General features: G+C 45.2%; 1 protein-coding gene across 1 annotated transcript in view; it reads left to right on the top strand.

Annotated features, from left to right (window-relative positions):
- Positions 1 to 5,988: 5,988 nt before the first annotated feature.
- Positions 5,989 to 20,371, top strand: part of LOC117301428 (lysosomal alpha-glucosidase-like) — a 38,633-nt gene continuing 24,250 nt past the window's right edge. Inside the window, exons 1-4 of the mRNA XM_033785411.1 lie at positions 5,989 to 6,031; positions 8,520 to 8,661; positions 15,397 to 15,619; positions 17,054 to 17,256. Of these exons, the coding sequence (XP_033641302.1) occupies positions 8,563 to 8,661; positions 15,397 to 15,619; positions 17,054 to 17,256 (525 nt within the window). The 5' untranslated portion in view covers positions 5,989 to 6,031; positions 8,520 to 8,562. The remainder of the gene's footprint in view (positions 6,032 to 8,519; positions 8,662 to 15,396; positions 15,620 to 17,053; positions 17,257 to 20,371) is intronic.

Raw genomic sequence — 20,371 nt, forward strand, 5'->3', positions numbered from 1 at the left:
TATCCAGGAGGGCTCATCGGTGAGAGTCTTCTGGCTCATGGTGTTCCACAGGGCTCTGTACTGGGGCCGCAACTATTCTCAATCTACACGGCTCCAGTTTCCAACATCAATCGCAATCATGGGCTGAGTCATCACTCCTACGCTGACGACTTGCAAATCTACCTCTTACCTGTATGGAATCCTGTATTGCTGAGATCAGAGTCTAGATGTGTTCAAATTTTCGATGAAACGATGAAAAGACTGAGGTGAATATTTTTGGATCTGCCCAGCAGCTGCGGAAGGTCGAGATTGAGAATCTGTGTATTGGCGATACACTAGTCACTCCGTCTTCCAAAGTCCGCAATCTTGGGGTACATTTTGGCAATCACATGACCATGGAGGAATACATCACTCAGTCTCCCGGGCTACAATCTTCCATCTGCGTAACATAGCCAAGATTAGGAGATACCTAACCCCTGGTGCAACACGGTCGGCCATTTATGGGCATAAATGGCCGACCGTGTTAGTCGACCGGTAAAAGGACAACTGTGCAAGTCTACGTCACTCTATTTACCTGTAGAGCAAATTACTACAATTGCATATTCCCTATGCGCCGCTAGGTAACACTAAGACTTTTTTACAACAAGTGCAACAGCGCCCTCCATCGCCCAGTGCACACCGGCGCGAACGCCATGCGCAATCGCCCTCTTTCTCTCTTAGCTCCGAACAGGTGACACGTTAATTTTTTAGGCTCCCTAAAAGATTGTTACTTTTCCGTAAACCGAGTCTCTTTTGAGAGATAAGCTGTGTTTATTATTATTGTACTTGATAAAGACGTGTTTGTAGAGTGTGTGTGTCGTCTTTGTTATTTTCTTAGTGATAAAATGAGTTCTAGAAAGGCAGGGAGGGGTCGCACTGTCGCTACCGGGGATACTTCCCTTTCCCCGGGACAGCTCGACTCCTCGGGGGGCTACGCCGTTGACGGTCCGTCGTCGGCGCAGTCCTCCCAACCTTCGCAGCCCCTGCGTGCTGCGTCGGTCGTGGACCCAGTTGACTTCGGGGGGAACATTTCCCGTTCCCCCTCGTCGGTCAGCGTCCAAGGGTCCAGCCTGTCTAAGGGTAAACGCCCGGGTGCAAGCAAGAAAAAATCCTGCTACCCGGGCCGTTACCAAGAAGAATAAGGCAGGCAAAGGAAACCCTGTTCCGGGGTCTTTCACGCCTGCCGCTAAGCCACCCACTGGCCTACTGCGGACAGAGGGGGTCCCCCCTCCGCGTGTCTCAGTGCGCCATTCCCCATCCAGCCCCACCGAATCTCCCTCGGTGGCCGTGGTGGGGGACGGGGTTGAGTTTGCCGACCGTAACCCGGCCGCTCATGCCATCGGGCTGGGCGCGCTGGCGGTCGGTCGGCAGATTGCTCATGCCGAGCCGGCGAACTGGGGTTCCCCCGGTATCCCGCGCTCGGTGGGTCCGTCCTCAACCTCGGGTTTTACCCGTTGTTCTCGGATCCCCTGACACAACCCGTGTCCGAAGGGACATCTGAGGTTACTCCAGCCCTCTCTTCCCGTCGAGGGAAAAAGGCCAACAGGGGAATAGGTCACGGCGCTCTTCGAGCTCCACGGGCCGACTTCATGGAGGCCTTTCAAGCGTTGACCGCCACCCTGGCGGGCAGGTTGGAGCAGGGCCATGGCCCAGTGGCTCCGCCCGTTTTGTCGGCCCTTCATGGCGTGTCAGCCCCGCCGGGATTTCAGGCCCGGGTCGACGCACCGGTCCCGTTCGACCACCAGTGGGTGGCCTCGGGTAGCGGTATCCCTCATACCGTGAGCAGGGCCCCGGCGTCTCCGCCGTGCCACCGCTCGGTACCGGTGCCGACGCAGACTCGTGTCCCAGCGGTATCCCTGGCCCCTGTGGAGCCACCTGTGACCGCCAGGACTGTAACATCCCTGTCGGGGATCAGTTTGCACCCGGCGTCAGAATTTTCTGATTCGGGTTCATCTATGGGCCATGATAAGAGTACTGGGCACTCGCCCGGGACGAGTCGCCCCCCTGGGGATGACTCGTCCCCGGAAGAGGACGAGTTGTCCGCTATGCAGCGGTTGTCAATTTGTGAGACTGAGTTGTGGCTCCTTCAGCGGGACATGATCCGAGCGCTGAACCTGCCGGCCGTGGCTGACCCCCCTCCTTCTGAACGCCAGTCTTTCAAGAAGAGGTCGGGTCCAGCTTCATCGGTCCAGAATACTTTCCCGACTCTGCCCCTGGATCGTGTTTGCACAGATCGTATTGATGCAGTTATGCAGGCAGGGAAATGGCGGGCGCATGCTTCACGCACTGAAGCTTACTATCGTTTTCCCCAAGGGGATTTCGATAAGTATTTTGCAACGCCCGTTCTCCCAGATTCGGCATCGGATAAACTCACTGCCGACCGGGGGGCTACTTCCTCCAAACGTCCCTTCGCCGATAAGGCCCGTGGGAAATTGGAGGAAGTGGCTAAGAAGTTGGACTCAGCCTCCCGTTTTGGGATGCGGTCCACTTTTTTCTTGTTACTCCTTTCCGAGTATTTGGCCTTGGGCGCTGACGGCGACTCGGCGGTTCCCGCCGATCTCGTGGTCGCTGCCCTGCACTGCCTTGATGATGGCTTGAGGACCATCCTGGACCAGTTCTCACGTATTTCCGCCCTGGCTACGTCTTCCCGTAGGGCGAACGTGTTGGACGCACTGTTCCTTCCTTCAGTGGGAGCGCGCAAGCGTCTTGACGCCTTGCCGCTCACAGGTCCCGACCTTTTTGCGGGCCAGTTCCAAGAATCCATGGAAGCTGAGGCCAAGCGCATCAAGGCGGCAGATAAAATTAATTTAAAGAAACCGGCTGCGCTCAAGGCCAAGGCGAAGAAGCAAGCCTCCTATACCATCCCACGGCGTCAACCTCAGCGGCCCACCCGTGGTGGGTTTCGCAGCAGGGCCGACACTCAATCTAGTGTCCGAGCCGCGCCGACCCAGATGGGACACCAGCGCCCTCAATCGGGGCGGGGTTTTCACGCGCCAAACTCCCGATTTCCGGGGGCATGGCGCAAGTGACTCGCTTGCCTCAAGGCGGCCTCCCACCGACGGACCCGTGGGGGGCCGCCTTCCAAAATTTCTGGGGTCCTGGGGACAGGTTGTCTCCGACCGGTGGGTCCTCGAGACACTCGAGTACGGCTGTGCGCTCGAGTTCACGGGGACCCCCCCGTCGGACATGATAATTCGGCCCACGCCGATTCCGTCCGACATGGGGAAGCGGTTGGCTCTCGAGGGGGAGGTTTCCTCCCTCCTCCAGAAACGACCAATTTACGCCGCTCCCATGCAAGGGGCGCGGACGGGTTTCATGTCCACCTTCTTCCTGGTTCCCAAGAAGGAGGTGGGCGAGTGGCGCCCATCTTAAACCTGAAACCCCTCAACAGATTCATACGTCCGCAGCGCTTCCGTATGGAGACGCTGCGGACCATTCACGAATCTATCGTCACACCCGCCTGGGGGGTGAGCTTCGACCTGAGGGACGCGTACCTCCACGTGCCCATCAGGCCCGAGGATCGCAAATTCCTACGCTTTATGTACAACAGCGTCATGTACGAGTTTGCGACCCTGCCCTTCGGGTTGTCCACTTCGCCCCGAGTGTTCACCCGGGTAGTGAAGACAATCGGGGCTGCTCTACGGAGGCGCGGGGTCATGATATTCATGTACCTCGACGACTGGCTGGTAGTGGGGCCATCGCGGGCGGCGACGGATGCGGCGCTCAGGCTCACCTGGCGCCTCACTTCTGATCTCGGGTTTCTAGTGAACACCAAAAAGTCGCACCCGATACCCTCGCAGACCCCTACCTTCCTCGGAGCGGCTCTCGATCTCCGCCCACCGAGGGGACTAGTCCGCCCTACGGAGGACCGCGTACTGAATCTTGTTCAGTGCGTGTCCCTCTTTCTCCCAGCGTCTGTGGCACCGGCAAGGGCTTGGCTCAGGCTCCTTGGCCTTATGGCTAGCATGGTGGACTTGGTGGATTTTTGTCGACTCCGGATGCGGCCAATTCAGCTCCATCTGCTGTCTTTTTACCACCCTCGACACCACCCTATCCACCTGCCGGTACCCACTACGCCCTGGCTGATCCCGCACTTGCGGTGGTGGCTGGACGAGGCCCATCTCACTCAGGGGCGCGTGTTCCGCCCCCCCCCCTCAGCCTTCGGTGACCATTGATGCGTCACAGCAGGGCTGGGGGGCGACCCTCCACCCGCGCCAGATCGCGGGACAGTGGGGCCCGGAGCACCGCTCGTCCCACATCAATGTCCTAGAGTTGATGGCGGTCTTCAATGCCCTTCGGCATTTTCAGACTGCGGTGTCGGGACGCGCGGTGCTCGTGCGGTGCGACAATACCACGGTCGTGGCTTATGTCAACCGCCAGGGAGGTACCCGGTCGGCGCAGTTGTGCGCCCTGACTTGGGAGCTCCTTCACTGGTGCATCCGCCAGGGCGTTGCTCTGTCGGCAGTCCACATCCCGGGGGAAGAGAATGTGACAGCCGATGCCCTCTCCATGGGCTGGATTGCCCCGACGAGAGTGGTCCTTGCTCCCTCAGGTGGCACAGACCCTCTTCCGGCTGATCGATCGGCCCCACTTAGACTTGTTTGCCTCACGGGCAAACAATCAGCTGCCAACGTATTGCTCAAGGGTTCCAGACCCCCAACGCATGGCAGATCGACGCCCTGTCGATTCCGTGGGAGGGCCTCCTGGCTTACGCCTTTCCGCCATTCTCGCTCATCCCCCAGGTGTTGACCAAGATAGAGACAGCCCACTGCCGGGTGCTCATCATAGCCCCGTTCTGGCCGCGTCAGCCGTGGTTCCCTCGACTCGTGAGGCTCCTGGTCCACCGCCCGGTGGTCCTGCCTCAACGTCCGGATCTCCTTTATCAACCCAGTTCCGGGATGATTCATCCGGCCCCGAGAGAACTCCACCTGACGTGCTGGGTGTTATCACCCAGTCGCTCCGCACAGCAGGCCTTTCACGCCGGGCTGCAGAGCTTGCCGCCCAGTCGAGGCGTGCCTCCACTCGTAAGATCTACGATTACCGACTACGCCATTTCTTTAAATGGTGTAGACGGCGATCTATACGTCCCCCCAGTGCTTCTCTGAAGGACATAGGGGATTTTCTTCTTTACCTTTACGAGAGTGGGCTAGTGACCGCCACGGTTAAAAATTACCGGTCGGCCATTGCAGCCATTCATGAGGGCTTTCCTGATGGCTCCTCGATTTCTACCAATCGAGCGATCTGTCAGCTGGCAAGGGGCATGTTTGTATCCCGGCCTCCGGCACGCAAACTTGTCCCGTCTTGGGACCTCCAGAGTGTTCTATCCACTCTAGCAGGTCCCCCATTCGAACCCCTCGGCAACGCTCCTTTGCTGCAGTTGTCGATAAAGGTTTCCTTTCTGCTGGCGGCTGCTACGTCGCGCAGACGTAGCGAGCTCCACGCCCTGACATTGGCACCGGGTCACATTCGTTGGGAACCCGGTGGTGTCCGGCTGGTTCCTTCTGCAGGTTTTCTGACGAGGTTCAGTCTGATTCTTTTCAGCCTCCGGACATTTTCGTTCCGGACTTAAAATCCTTCTCTGCGGTCGCGGCTGACAGGCTTTTGTGCCCTGTCCGGGCGCTTAAATGGTACATAAGCCGCACCAAGCCTATCCGCTCTGGCCATCACCAACTATTCTTGGCCTCGACAACCCCTCATCAACCGGTAACACGCGATACTATAGCTCGCTGGATTGTTACCGCCATCCGCTCCGTTCCGGGCGGGTGGCCGGAGGCCGAGGGCAATATTCACGCCCACGACGTACGCGGGGTGTCGTCCTCTTGGGCATTTTTTAAAGGTATACCAATAGAGGATATAACCAAGGCAGCCTGTTGGAAGAGTGCTACAACCTTCTCACAGTGCTACCTGAAGGACGTACTCCAGACTGATGGCCAGGCAGGCCGTGCGGTGTTGCAGTCGGCCACCCGTGGGTCATCCTCCCGCTAGTCCTCTTCGCATCAAGTCTTCACCCTCAGTGAGTTCTTGTCTGTATACCATATATTTGTGCCACTGTTTAACATTGATAATGTTTTTTCCTTGTCCTATTGGGACGACACCCCCTGGGTCGTGTGCGGACAATGTGGCCCCCATATTTTGCGTTTCTTATTTCTTGCAACAGCTGGTGCCTCCTTCCGGTCGCGCCTCGTTGCCATGATGCCATAATAATTGTATAAAGATGTGCAATAGTCCTGCGTATACCCACCGCCTTCCAAAACGATGCTAGTCTATGCAATTGTAGTAATTTGCTCTACAGGTAAGTAGAGTGACGTAGACTCCCCCCCCCCCCCCCCACAGTAGTGTGGGTAGGGTCTACGAACGAATACTTACCTGTAGAGCATCCCTCCCGCCTGCCACACTATACTTGGTTCTTGTATACTTGTACGTATGAGTTTCCGAGAAAGAGGGCGATTGCGCATGGCGTTCGCGCCGGTGTGCACTGGGCGATGGAGGGCGCTGTTGCACTTGTTGTAAAAAAGTCTTAGTGTTACCTAGCGGCGCATAGGGAATATGCATTTGTAGTAATTTGCTCTACAGGTAAGTATTCGTTCGTAGACCCTACCCACACTACTGTGGGGGGGATTATATTCTACTTTTATAACATCTTTCTACCCATATGCATTTTATAACAAACGGTTACAAGACTTTTCAAAGACCAACTCGACCAATCCAAGCAACGTGTTCCTTTAATGATACTTGGGGATTAAAATCCTACTAAAAATTGGTTGGAGCTTACCTGCTAAAGATTTTGCAGGAGTGGTGATCTTGGCACCAGTAGGTCAAAAGGTCAGGAGTTCACACAAGAGTGAGCAAAAACAAAGAGCGCCCCCACTCATCAATATTTGGTTAGTGACTACATCAATATGATGCACTACATGTAAAGAGACAATATTATGCTACAGGAAAAACAGTCAGTTCAAACAATAAGGTGAGAAACATTAATAATAACATGGAAAATATCCCACTGGGGAATTAAACCTTCAAATAAATAAAAAAGACATTTAAGTTTCTTTAGGTCAGTTTTATAAAGCATGGAAAAGTGTCGGTTCTAGATCCAATTATGAATCCGCACAAAGCTCATCAGGATTTGTTTTGTGTTTGGCGAGCTGCAGAGCAGTGTGAGCCTATGAAGTACCAATTTCCGTCCGGTGTCTGTCTGCTGTCCGTCCAGCCCAAATGTTAATGTTTTTGTTTTTAGTATCAGTGTTTGAGTTGAGTTGTTTTTGGTATGTACAAGCCCAGGTGAAATTGTTATATGTTATTGGCATACATTTTTGTAATTTTCAAATTTGTTTTCCAATACTGTTAAAGTTTTGGAATACAAACAAAGTATTTTTTTCAGGCTCCAACATTGACCTCTGGAACTAAAATCTTAAAGTTTTGTATTCATTTCACTGGTTCCAGTTGAATGAGCTAAAATAATTAAAACCTTATAAGTCATAACTCCTTATTGCAATGATGTACTGACTTGAAATTTGAATCAAATATGGCTGCTTACATGTGGATAATATAAAAAGATAATATTCAAAGAATTTATCACTGGTTCCAGTTGAATGAGCTACACCGATGAAACCGTAAATGCCCACTAATTCGTACTTGTCAATGTCCCTACCCCTTTGACCATCAGTTGATCAAATTATTTGTTTGTCTGTCAGTTATTGGTTCTGTTTGGGAATAAAAGGGTAGCGACAAGTTCTTTCACGGCCGATTAAAACAGGCATGGTTTTGCCGTGTGATAAAGGCCTGAGCCGAAGGCGAGGGCCTTTATCACACAGCAACGACCCTGCAAGGTTTTAAGCGGCCGTTAAAGAGAGTCACTACTCTTTTATTCCCATTCATAAGTGCTATTTTTTTGTTAAAATGCGTAATAAAGTAAGAAAGTCTGTATAACTTATCTGTTTCCGATGTGCTTGAGTTCTGTGTGTACATGTACGATGTCCGTGCGTGCATTGTTATGACTGAGGCCCGTAATTCCGACAGTTTCCGGTTCCGTTTGTGCGCTTATAGTCTTGGTGCAACACGTTCTCATTTTCCTTTCAAAAACAGCGCGACCAACTCACCAACAGCGTCGGCATCGCCCGTAACAAGAAGTGTCTTGCATTAAGACTTGTGCGGAGTATTCCCTCACAACCGGTTATAAACACTGGTCATAATCAAAGGTTTAAACACCCACACGTGACGCACTCTCCACCAATAGGAATAGCGAATCTGTCAGAGGAATTTATGAATTCAGTTTTAAAACAACCAAGGTGTAAAAATAGTTCTTGATGTCATAGCAGTAGTAAGAGATATTGTGCACTTAATATGGTCAGCAAACAGTTCTAGAAAATTCATAAAAGCATTGAGTTTTTGTAAGTGTACACAGATGTACAAATATCACTGGGAAAAGAATTTCTTACAATTAAGTCGGCATATTTTTCACTGTGTCCAAAACAATATGTTTCATTTTGTATGTGCAATGTTAGATTCCCTGATGATTCAAAGCTGTATGATGTGGACAGACAATTCATGCTAGGCCCAGCTGTTGTTATCACTCCTGTCTTAGAACAAGGAGCCACTGCAGTGAATGGAACATTTCCCAAAGGAAGATGGTACAATATTGTCCAAGTAAGTTGGTTTATTCTGAAACAAAACTTTCTTTCTGATAACAAATGTGGCAGTCATGCACTTTCTTTGCAGTTACATGTAAATCTCCATTTCTTTAAGCCCTATGCTTCCATACTAGACTCTGATTTCCACAACAGGTCCATTGCCCAACCTACATGTATAGTAGCGAACATAAGTCAATCTCCTCTTTATCTCTAGCATTCGCTGTGAGATGATGTGGTACAAAGCTTCGTCCTTCAACCAAACTTATTGCCATGAAATATTTTGTTCTGTATTGGATAAAGAAGTTAATTACACATGCAGTGTCATTTATTTCCTTCTGTATATTTACAGTTTGACACACTTTGGGTTGCTTTGTTACTTTTCCGTTAAAGTTCCTGGCTATTGTTTTTCTTATTTACAATTCAGTTTGGTTAGTGAACAGATGGATTCACACAAATGCAAGCAGGGCTTTACTGCTTAAAAAAAAATTGTTTTGCCATTGGCAGTGATTGATATAAGCTGTGTGCACTGCAAGATCTTTTAGTTTAAGTCCCTGTTGTAGACCTTCCACTAAAAAAATCCTTGCATATATATGGGTGTTTATTTTAAGAATATGAAGAGAAAACAATATATGAAATATAAAAATACACACTAAAAATTTACCATTTATACAAAAATACATCGAATATATATTCTAAACATTGATGAAAAGTATTACAGGCGAAATACAAAAGATAAAATCAGCACAGTTGAATTAAAGTCAGAAATAGACATTAACGATTAAAATCTGTCATTTAGAACACAAACAGCTGTAATAATAATAATAATAATAAGACTTGTGATGCGCACATATCCACCCTGCTGGGTGTTCAAGGCGCAGTAAAACCAAAAACAAAACAAAAACAAAACACAACACAAAGAAAAACAGACACAACAAAATTAGTCATTGAAAACCTGTGACATAAGATAAGTTTTGAGAAGAGACTTGAATTTTGCGGTACAAACACAAGATCGAAGATTAAGTGGTAGAGAGTTCCAGATGTGTGGCGCGGCTGAAGAAAAAGACCTGTCACCCCATGAGTGTCGAGACTTGGGTTCAATGAGGAGAAGCATGGAACTTGATCGAAGATTCCTTGATGGAGTGTAAACTTGAAGCAGTTCAGAAATATAGTGGGGAGCCTTGCCATTTAGAGCTTTGTGGACAATGAGCATCAGCTTGAAGATGATTCGTTGAGAGATAGGGAGCCAGTGTAGTTGTTTTAGAATGGGGGTGATAGAACAGGGTTTTCTAGACAGTGTCACAATGCGGGCAGCAGTATTTTGGAGCCGTTGAAGTCTGGAAATCTGGTTGTTAGGAAGACTGTAGAGAAGAGCATTGCCGTTGTCAAGACGAGAAGTAACAAATGCGTGAATGACCTTTTCAGTGGCACTTTTGTCCAAATACTTGCGAATCTTACCTATATTCCTGATGTGATATGATGATAAACGAACAATATTGTTGATGTGTGGCTGAAGTGTCATCGATGAATCAAAAATAACCCCCAAGTTCTGAGCTTTCAGCGAGGGAGCTATCCGAGCATCACCGATGGAGATGTATGGCACTGAAACCTTAGTTAACTGTTGACGTGACCCAAATAGAAGAACTCTGTCTTATCATCATTTAACTTCAGGAAGTTTTGTTGTGTCCAACGTCGAATCTCTTGGATGCATTTCTCAAGTCTTGCAATAGATGCATTGGCGTTTTCTTGAGAAGATTTAAACGTGATGTATAGCTGAGTGTCGTCTGCGTACACATGGTAATTCAGATTAAATTTCAGGATGATGTCACGAATCGGTAAAGTGTATAGCGTAAACCACTGCGGGCCGAGTACCGACCCCTGTGGCACAGAGTAGTTCAAAACAACAGGGTCGGATATCGCGGTGCCAATACATACATGCTGAGTTCTATTGTAGAGATACGATTTGCACCATGCTAGGGCTGTGTCCTCTATGCCAAGGTGATTCTGGAGCCGAGAGAGAAGGATGTTGTGATCGACAGTGTCAAAAGCAGCACTCAAGTCTAGCAGGACTAGTGCTGTAAGGATACCATTGTCCATTGCAGAGAGAATATCGTTGCTCACACGGACTAGTGCAGCCTCGGTCCCATGGAAAGGCTTGTATGCTGACTGGAACACGTCGGACAGGTTGAAAGTATGAATGTGATCAGAAATACGTGATGAAACTACTCGTTCGATGACTTTTCCAAGATATTTTAAGTTTGCAACCGGTCTGTAGTTTTTGAATATCTCCTTGTCCAGGTTTGGTTTCTTGATGAGCGGCCTGATGTAGGAAACTTTGAGGCTATCGGGGAAACAACCGGAACTGAGGGATTCGTTTACAAGCTTAGTGATGTAGGGTACAAAAATATCGATGTTTTGCTTTATCATGGATGTTGACACTGGATCCAACTCACAGGATTTTGAAGGAGATTTCATATTAACCCTTTGAATCTCAGCAACAGTCGCAGGCTCAAACACAGATAGTCTACACTCTGGTTGAATTTGTGGCAATGTCTGCGACACGTTGTAAGGGACTGATGAAAATGATGAGCGGATGTCTGAAATCTTGGTGACAAAGAATTTCTGGAACTCATTTGCTAAGTCCTGGTCATTGTAAGTGAATGGAAGGACAGGGGTTTTGGGTTTGAGCAACAACTTACCAATTATCTTGAAAAGCTTCTTTTGATCTCCTGAAGATTCTTGTACTTGAGATGAATAATGGATGATCTTTGCCTGGTTGATCAAATTCCTAACTACTTTACATTGGTTGCGATATTCTTGTCGTTGAATCGCCAATTTGCCATTTTTCCGTCACTTCCGCGGGTAAGGGTATGCTGGGTAAGACCAAAAGCCTGAAGTAGATGCTTAAACTGGTTTGCATTGGTGTTGTGGATGTCATCAACATGAATGTTAAAGTCGCCTGTGATGATGATTTCCGATGGATGAAGCAGATATTCCAAAATCAAATTCTCAAACTCCCTTAGAAAACTTGAGAAAGTCACATGTTGGCCGTTTGAATCTCTTTCAGGTCTGTATACAATGACAAGGCAAACAGATTTAGAGTTTCCGGAAACTTCAGCATGAAGAGATTCAAAAGTTGTGTACTGGACGTCATTACTTTTCACAGAGACAGATAAAGTAGATCTGTACAGTATTGCAACTCCTCCACCAGTCTTGTGAGGTCTTGGGATGTGATGAAAGTAGTAGCCTGCAGGGGTACACTGACGACATGTTAAGTTGTCGTCTGGTCTCAGCCATGTTTCTGAAACGGCAACAAGGTCCAGATCTTTTTGCAGAACAAAATCAGCAAAATCGTCATACTTGATACAGATGGACTGTGTGTTTAGAACACAAAGGCTGAGTTGAGATTTGGCTGGAGTCACTGGTACTGGAACAGATGGGAGTGTAACTTCGGGTACGGGGGGTTTATGAACAGTTCTACGGCGACCAGCTTTTTTACCACGATGTGTAGGTCGGTAAACAGTGTGGGGTAAAAACTCTGCAAAGTACGAGTAGATCCAGATTTAATTCTTTGATTCTTTGACTGCATGGGCTGAAAGAGATCATGTGCTGGATGAAACTTGTCATCTACTATAGAGACGGCTCGTTTTTTAACTCGAAAGATACAGTTCATCAAGTGATGGAAGTTGGCAACCTAAGATTTTACTAGTGTTGTGAACAATCCGTCTGATATGCTTCTGGTCATCAGCTGTTGCATTGCCCCACCAAACGATCATTGACTGTGTCAAGACACTCTCAATCACCGCTCGGTAGAACTTCAACAGAAGTGGCTGACTGACATGGAAGCTTCTCAGTCGTCTCAAGAAAAATAATCTTTGCTGACCTTTCTTAACAATGGAATCTGCATTACATCCCCATTTCAAATCAGATGATAAATGTACACCAAGAAATTAAAAACATTTCACTACTTCCATTTCAGAACCATTAATGACCATGTAAGCAATAGCTGCAGATTTTTCGCGAAAATCAATAATAAATTTCGCCCGAATGTGTAGCACAACTCCTACACAATCTGGTAGTGGACGAAAGCAGGGTAAGAGTGGTGGACTCTTAACCATGTTAACCAGATTGCGTCAATGTAAACTTTTCTGCACTATTCATAATGGGAAAGACTGTTCAGTGTTTTGTTTCACTGAAACCTGGTTGGATTAAACTATCCCTGACTCGGCAGTTACACCATGTACACCCTCGGGATTCACCCTTTTTCAATCAGATCATAATTTTACTGAAGTGGGTAAATCTTCTGGAGGTGGTTTATGTTTCTTACTGAACAATTTGTGGTGCACTGATGCCAGGATTATTTCACACTCATGTACACAGGAATTGGATACTCTTATCGTGAAATGTCGGCCATTTTATTTGCCGAGAGAATTCATAGTGGCTGCAGTGTACATACCACCCGAGGCAAAAGCATCTGCGGCTATTGACCAACTTTCCACCAATTTTACGAAGCATGATAACGAGAACTCAGATGCTGTTTTCATTGTAATCAGGGATTTCAATCATTGTAACCTAAAGAAGGGGTTACCGAAGTACTACCAGCACGTGGACTGTAAAACTCGTCAAGATAGAACTCTAGACAATTGTTACACAAAAATTAAAGGCCCTTATAAATCGTTAAAGCAAGCTCCTCTTGGTGACTCGGACCACAATATGGTACACCTGGTTCCAGCTTACAGACAACTGCTTATTTTATGCATATGTTGAGATCCACCCACTGTGAAGACTAGTCTTTGACATTTACCAATAGTGTCCAGTGTCTTTAAATATTTTATCAAACAACAATAATAATTTTGGATAGAAAGTTTTAGTAATACACTTTTTTTCGTGTCATCATTATTATCATCGTTTACCAATGTATGACCGTACCTGTAAGATGCACTTTTACTGGATAACAAATGGATCATGGAAAACAAATTTGCCCAGCAAAAAAAACATTGTTTTCTGCACGCTTACAATTGCCTAAAGGATTTGGGTACTTTTTCAAAATGTCCATAGATTTACATTAAACTTACAGGGTTTGAAGATAATATTAGTGGAAAGCTTCCCTTCAAGTATTACCTACTGAGGTGCTGTAGTTTTTGAGTAATGAGTAAAAATGTCATGGAAATACATTTGTAAATGATTAAAATAATTTTCGTCTCATGAGACGAAAATTATTTTCATGACATTATTTTACTCGTTTCCCCAAAACTACAGCACCTCAGCACGCAAAATATATAAGTTTAGTGTAAATCTGTGGTTATTGTGTTTTTTGTCCTACAAAAGTTACACAGGTTGGCCATTTGCAAGGTGTACTTCAGCCAGTGTCCATCAGACCTTTATCATGGTGCAGCCAAATTAACAATACTTGGACCATCACAATCTGACAAATTTTCATCAAATGGAGACGTGAAAGTACTTATGATTTTCATGTAGATAGCTCTTTTTCCCATTTATTAAGGTAAACTATCATGAATATTAAGCTTTAAAATAACTGGGTGACTGATGAGCTTAAATTATTTATCGTGTCCCCCAAATCCTGGTATACTAATTCTATTGTAGCCAATTGATAGTACCCCCTAATCACCTACATCCTCGTACACGGCCAAATTGATCATCGGGTTATACAGGCTATACAGGTTAGAGAATGCATAAGACAAATTGAAACAAAGAAACCTGTCTCAATTTGAGACAGAAGAAGAAAGCTGAAAAATGGCTGGGGAAAAAATGCAGATGAACGATCTACCATGATCGCGTTATAACTTCACCTCTAAAGCCGCGTCACGGGACCCCCCATGACGTCATTGATCTGAAACTTCACACACATATAATGGCTGCCTGACGATCAACATGTGTGTACATTTTTGGGAGAATTTTCAACCTGCCGCTAGAGGGCGCTGTTGCGTTTTGTGACGTCAGCGATATATTTGTTTAACTTCCCACTCCAGGCACTAACATCGTTGAAACCAACTTCATACTTTTTGCCACTTTTGAATAAGAGGGCACTTCCTGTTTCGACCGGAAATAGAGGTCATGTGAGGTCATTATCCCTACCCAATCCCACAAACAGAAACCTACGGTCTCTTGTGGGTGATTTGATATAGATTTTCAAATATTTACAGTTAATTACCTTTAAGATGACGTCACGTGACAGGTCATGACGTGACCCCCCATGACGTTATTGATGTGAAACTTCACACATAATGTCCGCCTGACAGTAAACGTAGGTAAATTTGAAGTGATTACACAAAACTTCACCACACGCATCTTCAAAAGTCCATTTTAAAGAGTTTTCAACCTGCAGCTAGAGGGCGCTGTTGCATTTTGTGACGTCATCAATGTTCTTTTTTAACTGCCAACCCTTGCTAGACACTTACATCCTTGAAACCAACTTCATAACTTTGGCCACTTTTGAATTATCGGGGAACTTCCGGTTTAGAAAACACCTATAGAAATAAATAATAATAGAAGAAGAAAAAACTGTTACAAAAACAATAGCTTTTTCGCTGCGCTGCGCTACAAAACAGCTGAAAACAACAAAGCTTTTTCGCTGCGCTGCGCTACCAAGTGGCTAATAAACTCTGACTGAATTACAAGAGTTGTAAAAGACACTCATCTCTAAAGAGGTTATGTGTAGTTACTGACCAGAAGCAGGAATTTATGTATCCATTGTGCACTGTAGTCACTTCACAATTTTTTAATTTTTTAACAGGGCAATTATTTTAGGGTAAACAACACTGAGATAGTTGAACTGAAGGCAGATCCTAGTGAGATTAATGTTCACTTACGTGAGGGATTCATCCTAGCCATGCAGTATAACAGCACAGAAACAACTACTACAGCTTTTCGCCAGTCACTCTTTACAATTGTTGTTGGAGTCAGTGATGATGGCAATGGTAAAGGCGAGCTTTACTGGGATGATGGTGATTCTCTGGGTATGTGGCATTACATTATTTGAACACACATTTATGTTTAATTTTTGGAGTGAACTTTTTGATGATGTGCCGGATAAGTTATTCACAATAATAATAATAATAATAATAATAATATCAATTTTTATATAGTGCTTTAGGCGCTTCTGACATTACTACCCCTGGTCACTTGGCCATATTTGTCATTCCTTAAACCATATCAGCTCCCTGGGGAGTACCCAGCCGGTACTGGGAGTTACCACGCTCTGCCCTCACAGGTACCCATTTTTCCCCCGGGTGGAGAGAAGCTTATGGTAAAGTGTCTTGCTCAAGGACACATTAAATGTCATGACCAGGATTTGAACCCACATCCCAATGACTTAACCACCAGAACTTGAGTCCGATGCTCTTATCTGCTCGGCCACGACACCCCTCAGTATTTCAATCAAAGGGGTTGTAAAAGTTGTCTCAAATATTTGTAAAAGCCTCCAAGCTTAAAGACGCCGGACACTATTGGTAATTGTCAAAGACTAGTCTTCTCACTTTGGTGTATCTCAAGCTCGATTGGTCGTTGGAGTTGCAAGATAACTATGAAAGAAAATAACACCCTTGTTTCATGAAGTTGTTTGCTTTCAGATGCTTGACATGCTTGATTTCGAGACCTCAAATTCTAAACTTGAGGTCCCGAAATCAAATTCGTGGAAAATTACTTCTTTCTCGAAAACTACATCACTTCAGAGGGAGCCATTTCTCACAATGTTTTATACTATCTATTTACAACCTCTCCCCATTACTTGTTATCAAGTTAGGTTTTATGCTGATAATTATTTTGAGTAATTACTAATAGTGTCCACTGCCTTTAAGCTTTCAGGATTACCAAGAAACTTGATACAATTCACTGTCAGAAAATAGAATTGTTGCATTGTGTTGCTGGCCATTGTGTAATATAGACCCCAATTTTAGTCTTTCGATTACATTTTTGTTGGATAATCAATTTGGGGGGCTAATCATCCTTACTCGCAGCTAAGAGCTGAATTGGAAAGGATGCGGCTACAACGTGTTTGAGAAGCAGGCATGCAAGGGCGCCTTTGGCTGCCAGCCACATCAACCCATTATGACCACGGAGCATAGAACAAAAAAACAAAATTGCGGTTTCATCTATACACAGAAGTACTATACATGATGAGCTTAAAGTCCGTACAAACTTGGGTATTTGCAAGGTTCGTTGGTAGGAGGGGACGCAGGAGTAAAGAAAAAACAGGCAGGAAAACATTTATCATCGATAGGTGCTGTAGCAGCTGCACTCACATTGGCAAATTCTTAACTACAATCAGGATGAGTTTTTCTGTCCATTGTTTTTTTTTTGCTGTCCAAAGACACAATCGCCCACTAACAGAGCAATTGCTAATGGAATAAAGTTGAGTGTTCTTTTTGATATTCCTATGCATTTTGCCACAGAAACTTATGAGAGTGAAAGGTATTTATCTGTTGTGTTTACATCATCCAAGTGCTCATTGAACTCCAAAATACTGCACAACAATTATCCAGGATCAAATGAGATGAACATTGGTAGTATTCTGCTCATGGGTGTTCTCAACAAACCATCAAGCGTCAAACTTAATGACACTTCTGTCATGTTCCATTATGATACAAACATACAGGTAACTATTATATTGCATTTTATTTGTCCCATTGACATACAAATCATTTAATAACAATTTGAAATCAATTTAAATGGTATTTTACATACAAACTGATGATTTAAAACTGTTTAAACAGTTTTAATTCAATTAATTTCATATATGTGTACTTGTTATATTGTGCTCAAGACATGAGTTAGGACAAATTTGTTGGTGTCAGTGTGTGGTTATGACTGGGTTGGAGGGACCAAGCTTAAATGTTAGAAATACTCCGAACTGAACTGATACTCAAAAATATATTTAGATTGAAATACTTTTTTGTGGTCATTGCATTATATGTAGACCTACATGTATTATGAATATCAGCCAAAGATATACATGTATAATCTGCACAGGGCAAAGTCAATACACAAAATATGCTCATCAGTGGTTCTCGTCCTACTTCACAAGAAGAACACATTGGGTCCATGCTGCAGGTGCCAACTCCGATGTCCATCACCTTGAATTCGGTGTCCCTCGAGGATCTGTTATCGGTCCCTGTGCATTCACCATGTACGTTACTCCTACAGAGGCCGCCTTCATCGGCATACAGTCAACTACCACATGTGTGCTGATGACATTCAAAGCTACCTAGATTTTGATCCTGCCATCCCGTGTGATGCTGAGTGCTGCTTGTTCAGGCTATCTAACTGTGTCCAGGATGTCCAAACCTGGATGCTTGCAAACAAACTGATGCTGAATGAAAACAAAACAGAGTTTTTCATAGCATCGTCCCCATATCACTACAAACGTCTTGAGCTACTAACCCTCACCATAGGAAACGCAACCATAAATCCTGTCTCATCTGTTCAAAACCTGGGAGTAACTTTTGACATCTCAATGTCAATGAGTCAACATGTCACTGGTTTGTGCAGGTCCATTAACTATCACAAACGCAACATCACAATGATCAGCAAATACCTGGACTACGACACCTGTCATTCTGTTGGTCGTGCACAGGGTACCCCCAAGCCTCGACTACTGCAACTCCCTTCTCACTGGATTGAAGCAACATGATTTCAGCCGCTTACAAAAACTCAAAAACAAGGCCGCTCGACTGATCCATAAGAAGCCAAAGTATTCCCATGCCACACCTTTGCTCACGGATCTCCATTGGCTTCCAGTCGACCAGCGGATCAATTTAAGACGGCACTGAACATAATCAAAACTGTATCCAATACTTTCCCATCCTACAGTTCAGACACGCTAGATCTCAGCAAACCCAAACGTGAAAGTCTTTGATCTCAATCCAATCTTGTGGTACCTCGATCCTCAAAGAAGTTTGGAGACCGTGCATTCTCCAATGCTGGTCCCCGCAACTGGAACTCACTCACAACAATTATCCGGAACGCTTGTTCTGTACAAAAGGACTTTTAAAAACACATCTATTTAATTGCTCCATCTAATGTAGTTTTGATTCTGTCACTTTTTGTATTTTTGCTTACTATTCCTTATTTCTCTTTTGGGTTTTTGGTTGCATTATCACTAGCTCTTTGTATCCTTTGGAAAAGGCGCTCTATAAACACGGTTATTATTAATAAGTGTGCTCACAAAAATCATCACAACACCGGTACATGTATCTGCTGTAAACAGTGTGTTTACCATATGGGCTCTTGGTGTAAATGTGATGTCAATGAGTGGCAATATTTAGTGTCAATCTGTAAATAGGTACTGGGGTCCGTTGATTTGATGAGGTTAGACCTTGGGCATTCAGGGTTAATCCTGAAGTAAGTGATGTCTATGACCCCGTTTCCACAGGACCTCGCAATTTGAGTAAAAGGGCGATCAGACCCTGCAATTTTGAGAAAAGGCAGTCGAGCGTCAGTGGAACGCAAGGGCGATCAGGATTAGACCCCGCAATTTGATCCTCCTCGGGAGTAGAATTAAAGCAGGCTCTGATCCTGAAAGGGCTATCAATGTCTAGTGGGAATGTAAAGGGCGATCAGACACCGCAAGATCGAACATCCAGTGGGCCTGATTGCCATGAAAGTTTGCAGGCAGGAGAATGATTCAGTTTAAACCAGAATTCTTGTTTTTTTTTCCTTTCAAATTTGTGTGTTCGATTTTCAGTGTGAATTTGATGTAAAATTCAGGGGGTAGGTTTTTTAGTGTATACATTTGGAATTTCTCTATAGCCTCTTCTCTTCTCTGTAATCTATACTATTAAAGCCGTAACCCGCGCCATCTTGGATTGAAATTAGAAGGTCCAGTGGTATGGCATCGTTGTGGAATTCAACACGACTGTGTCGTTTCAGACGTCGGGTTGCAAGTCTACAAAACCCTGATCCGAACTCCGTCTTATTAGTCGTCTGATTGGCTGGTCACGAGCGATATCGGGTTGTCTGGTTTTGATATGGGCCACCTGTTGGTCGAATGGGAAAGCCATTTAGGCTGCACACACAGCCATCTCTTTTGGTTTGAAGTGGGGGTGGCGACCTCGGATTTCCATTAACATTCCAGAGAGTGACTCATTCACCTCGAAATAGTACAGATGGTCATCTGTCCTTACTCTATAAGATGGTGTATATACCATTTTGTACAGGGGGTTTAATTTCGCATGTTAAAGGGTCTAAACGGTACTTTTTGTAGGACAAGAAACACAATGTCCACAAACTTATTACATTAAAAAACACAATGTCCACAGATTTACATTAAACTTACACAGTTTGAAGATAATGATAGTAGAAACCTTCCCTGAAAATATTACTTGCTGAGCCTGAGGTACGGTAGTGCTTGGAAAAAAAAATGTAATGAAAATTATTTTAGCATGTAAAAACGTATTTTTATTACATTGGTTTACTCATTTCTCGAAAACTACAGCACCTCAGCAACTAATATTTCAAAGGAAGCTTTCAACTATTATTATCTTCAAAACGGTGTAAATTTAATGTAAATCTGTGGACATTGTGTTCGACTGTGTTATAAAAAGTACCCAAATCAAAAAACAATATTATTAATAAGGCTTTTTATGAGAAATAAAAATACATGCGTCTCTGACAGATGTGTTTGTTAAAAAATAAGCCACTCATGTACATGTAGGCCTACCTATACAGCCACTCATGTACATGTAGGTCTACCTATACAGCCACTCATGTAC

This window comes from Asterias rubens, chromosome 17 (assembly GCF_902459465.1).
Source record: "Asterias rubens chromosome 17, eAstRub1.3, whole genome shotgun sequence".
Classification (NCBI taxonomy): Eukaryota; Metazoa; Echinodermata; class Asteroidea; order Forcipulatida; family Asteriidae; genus Asterias; species Asterias rubens.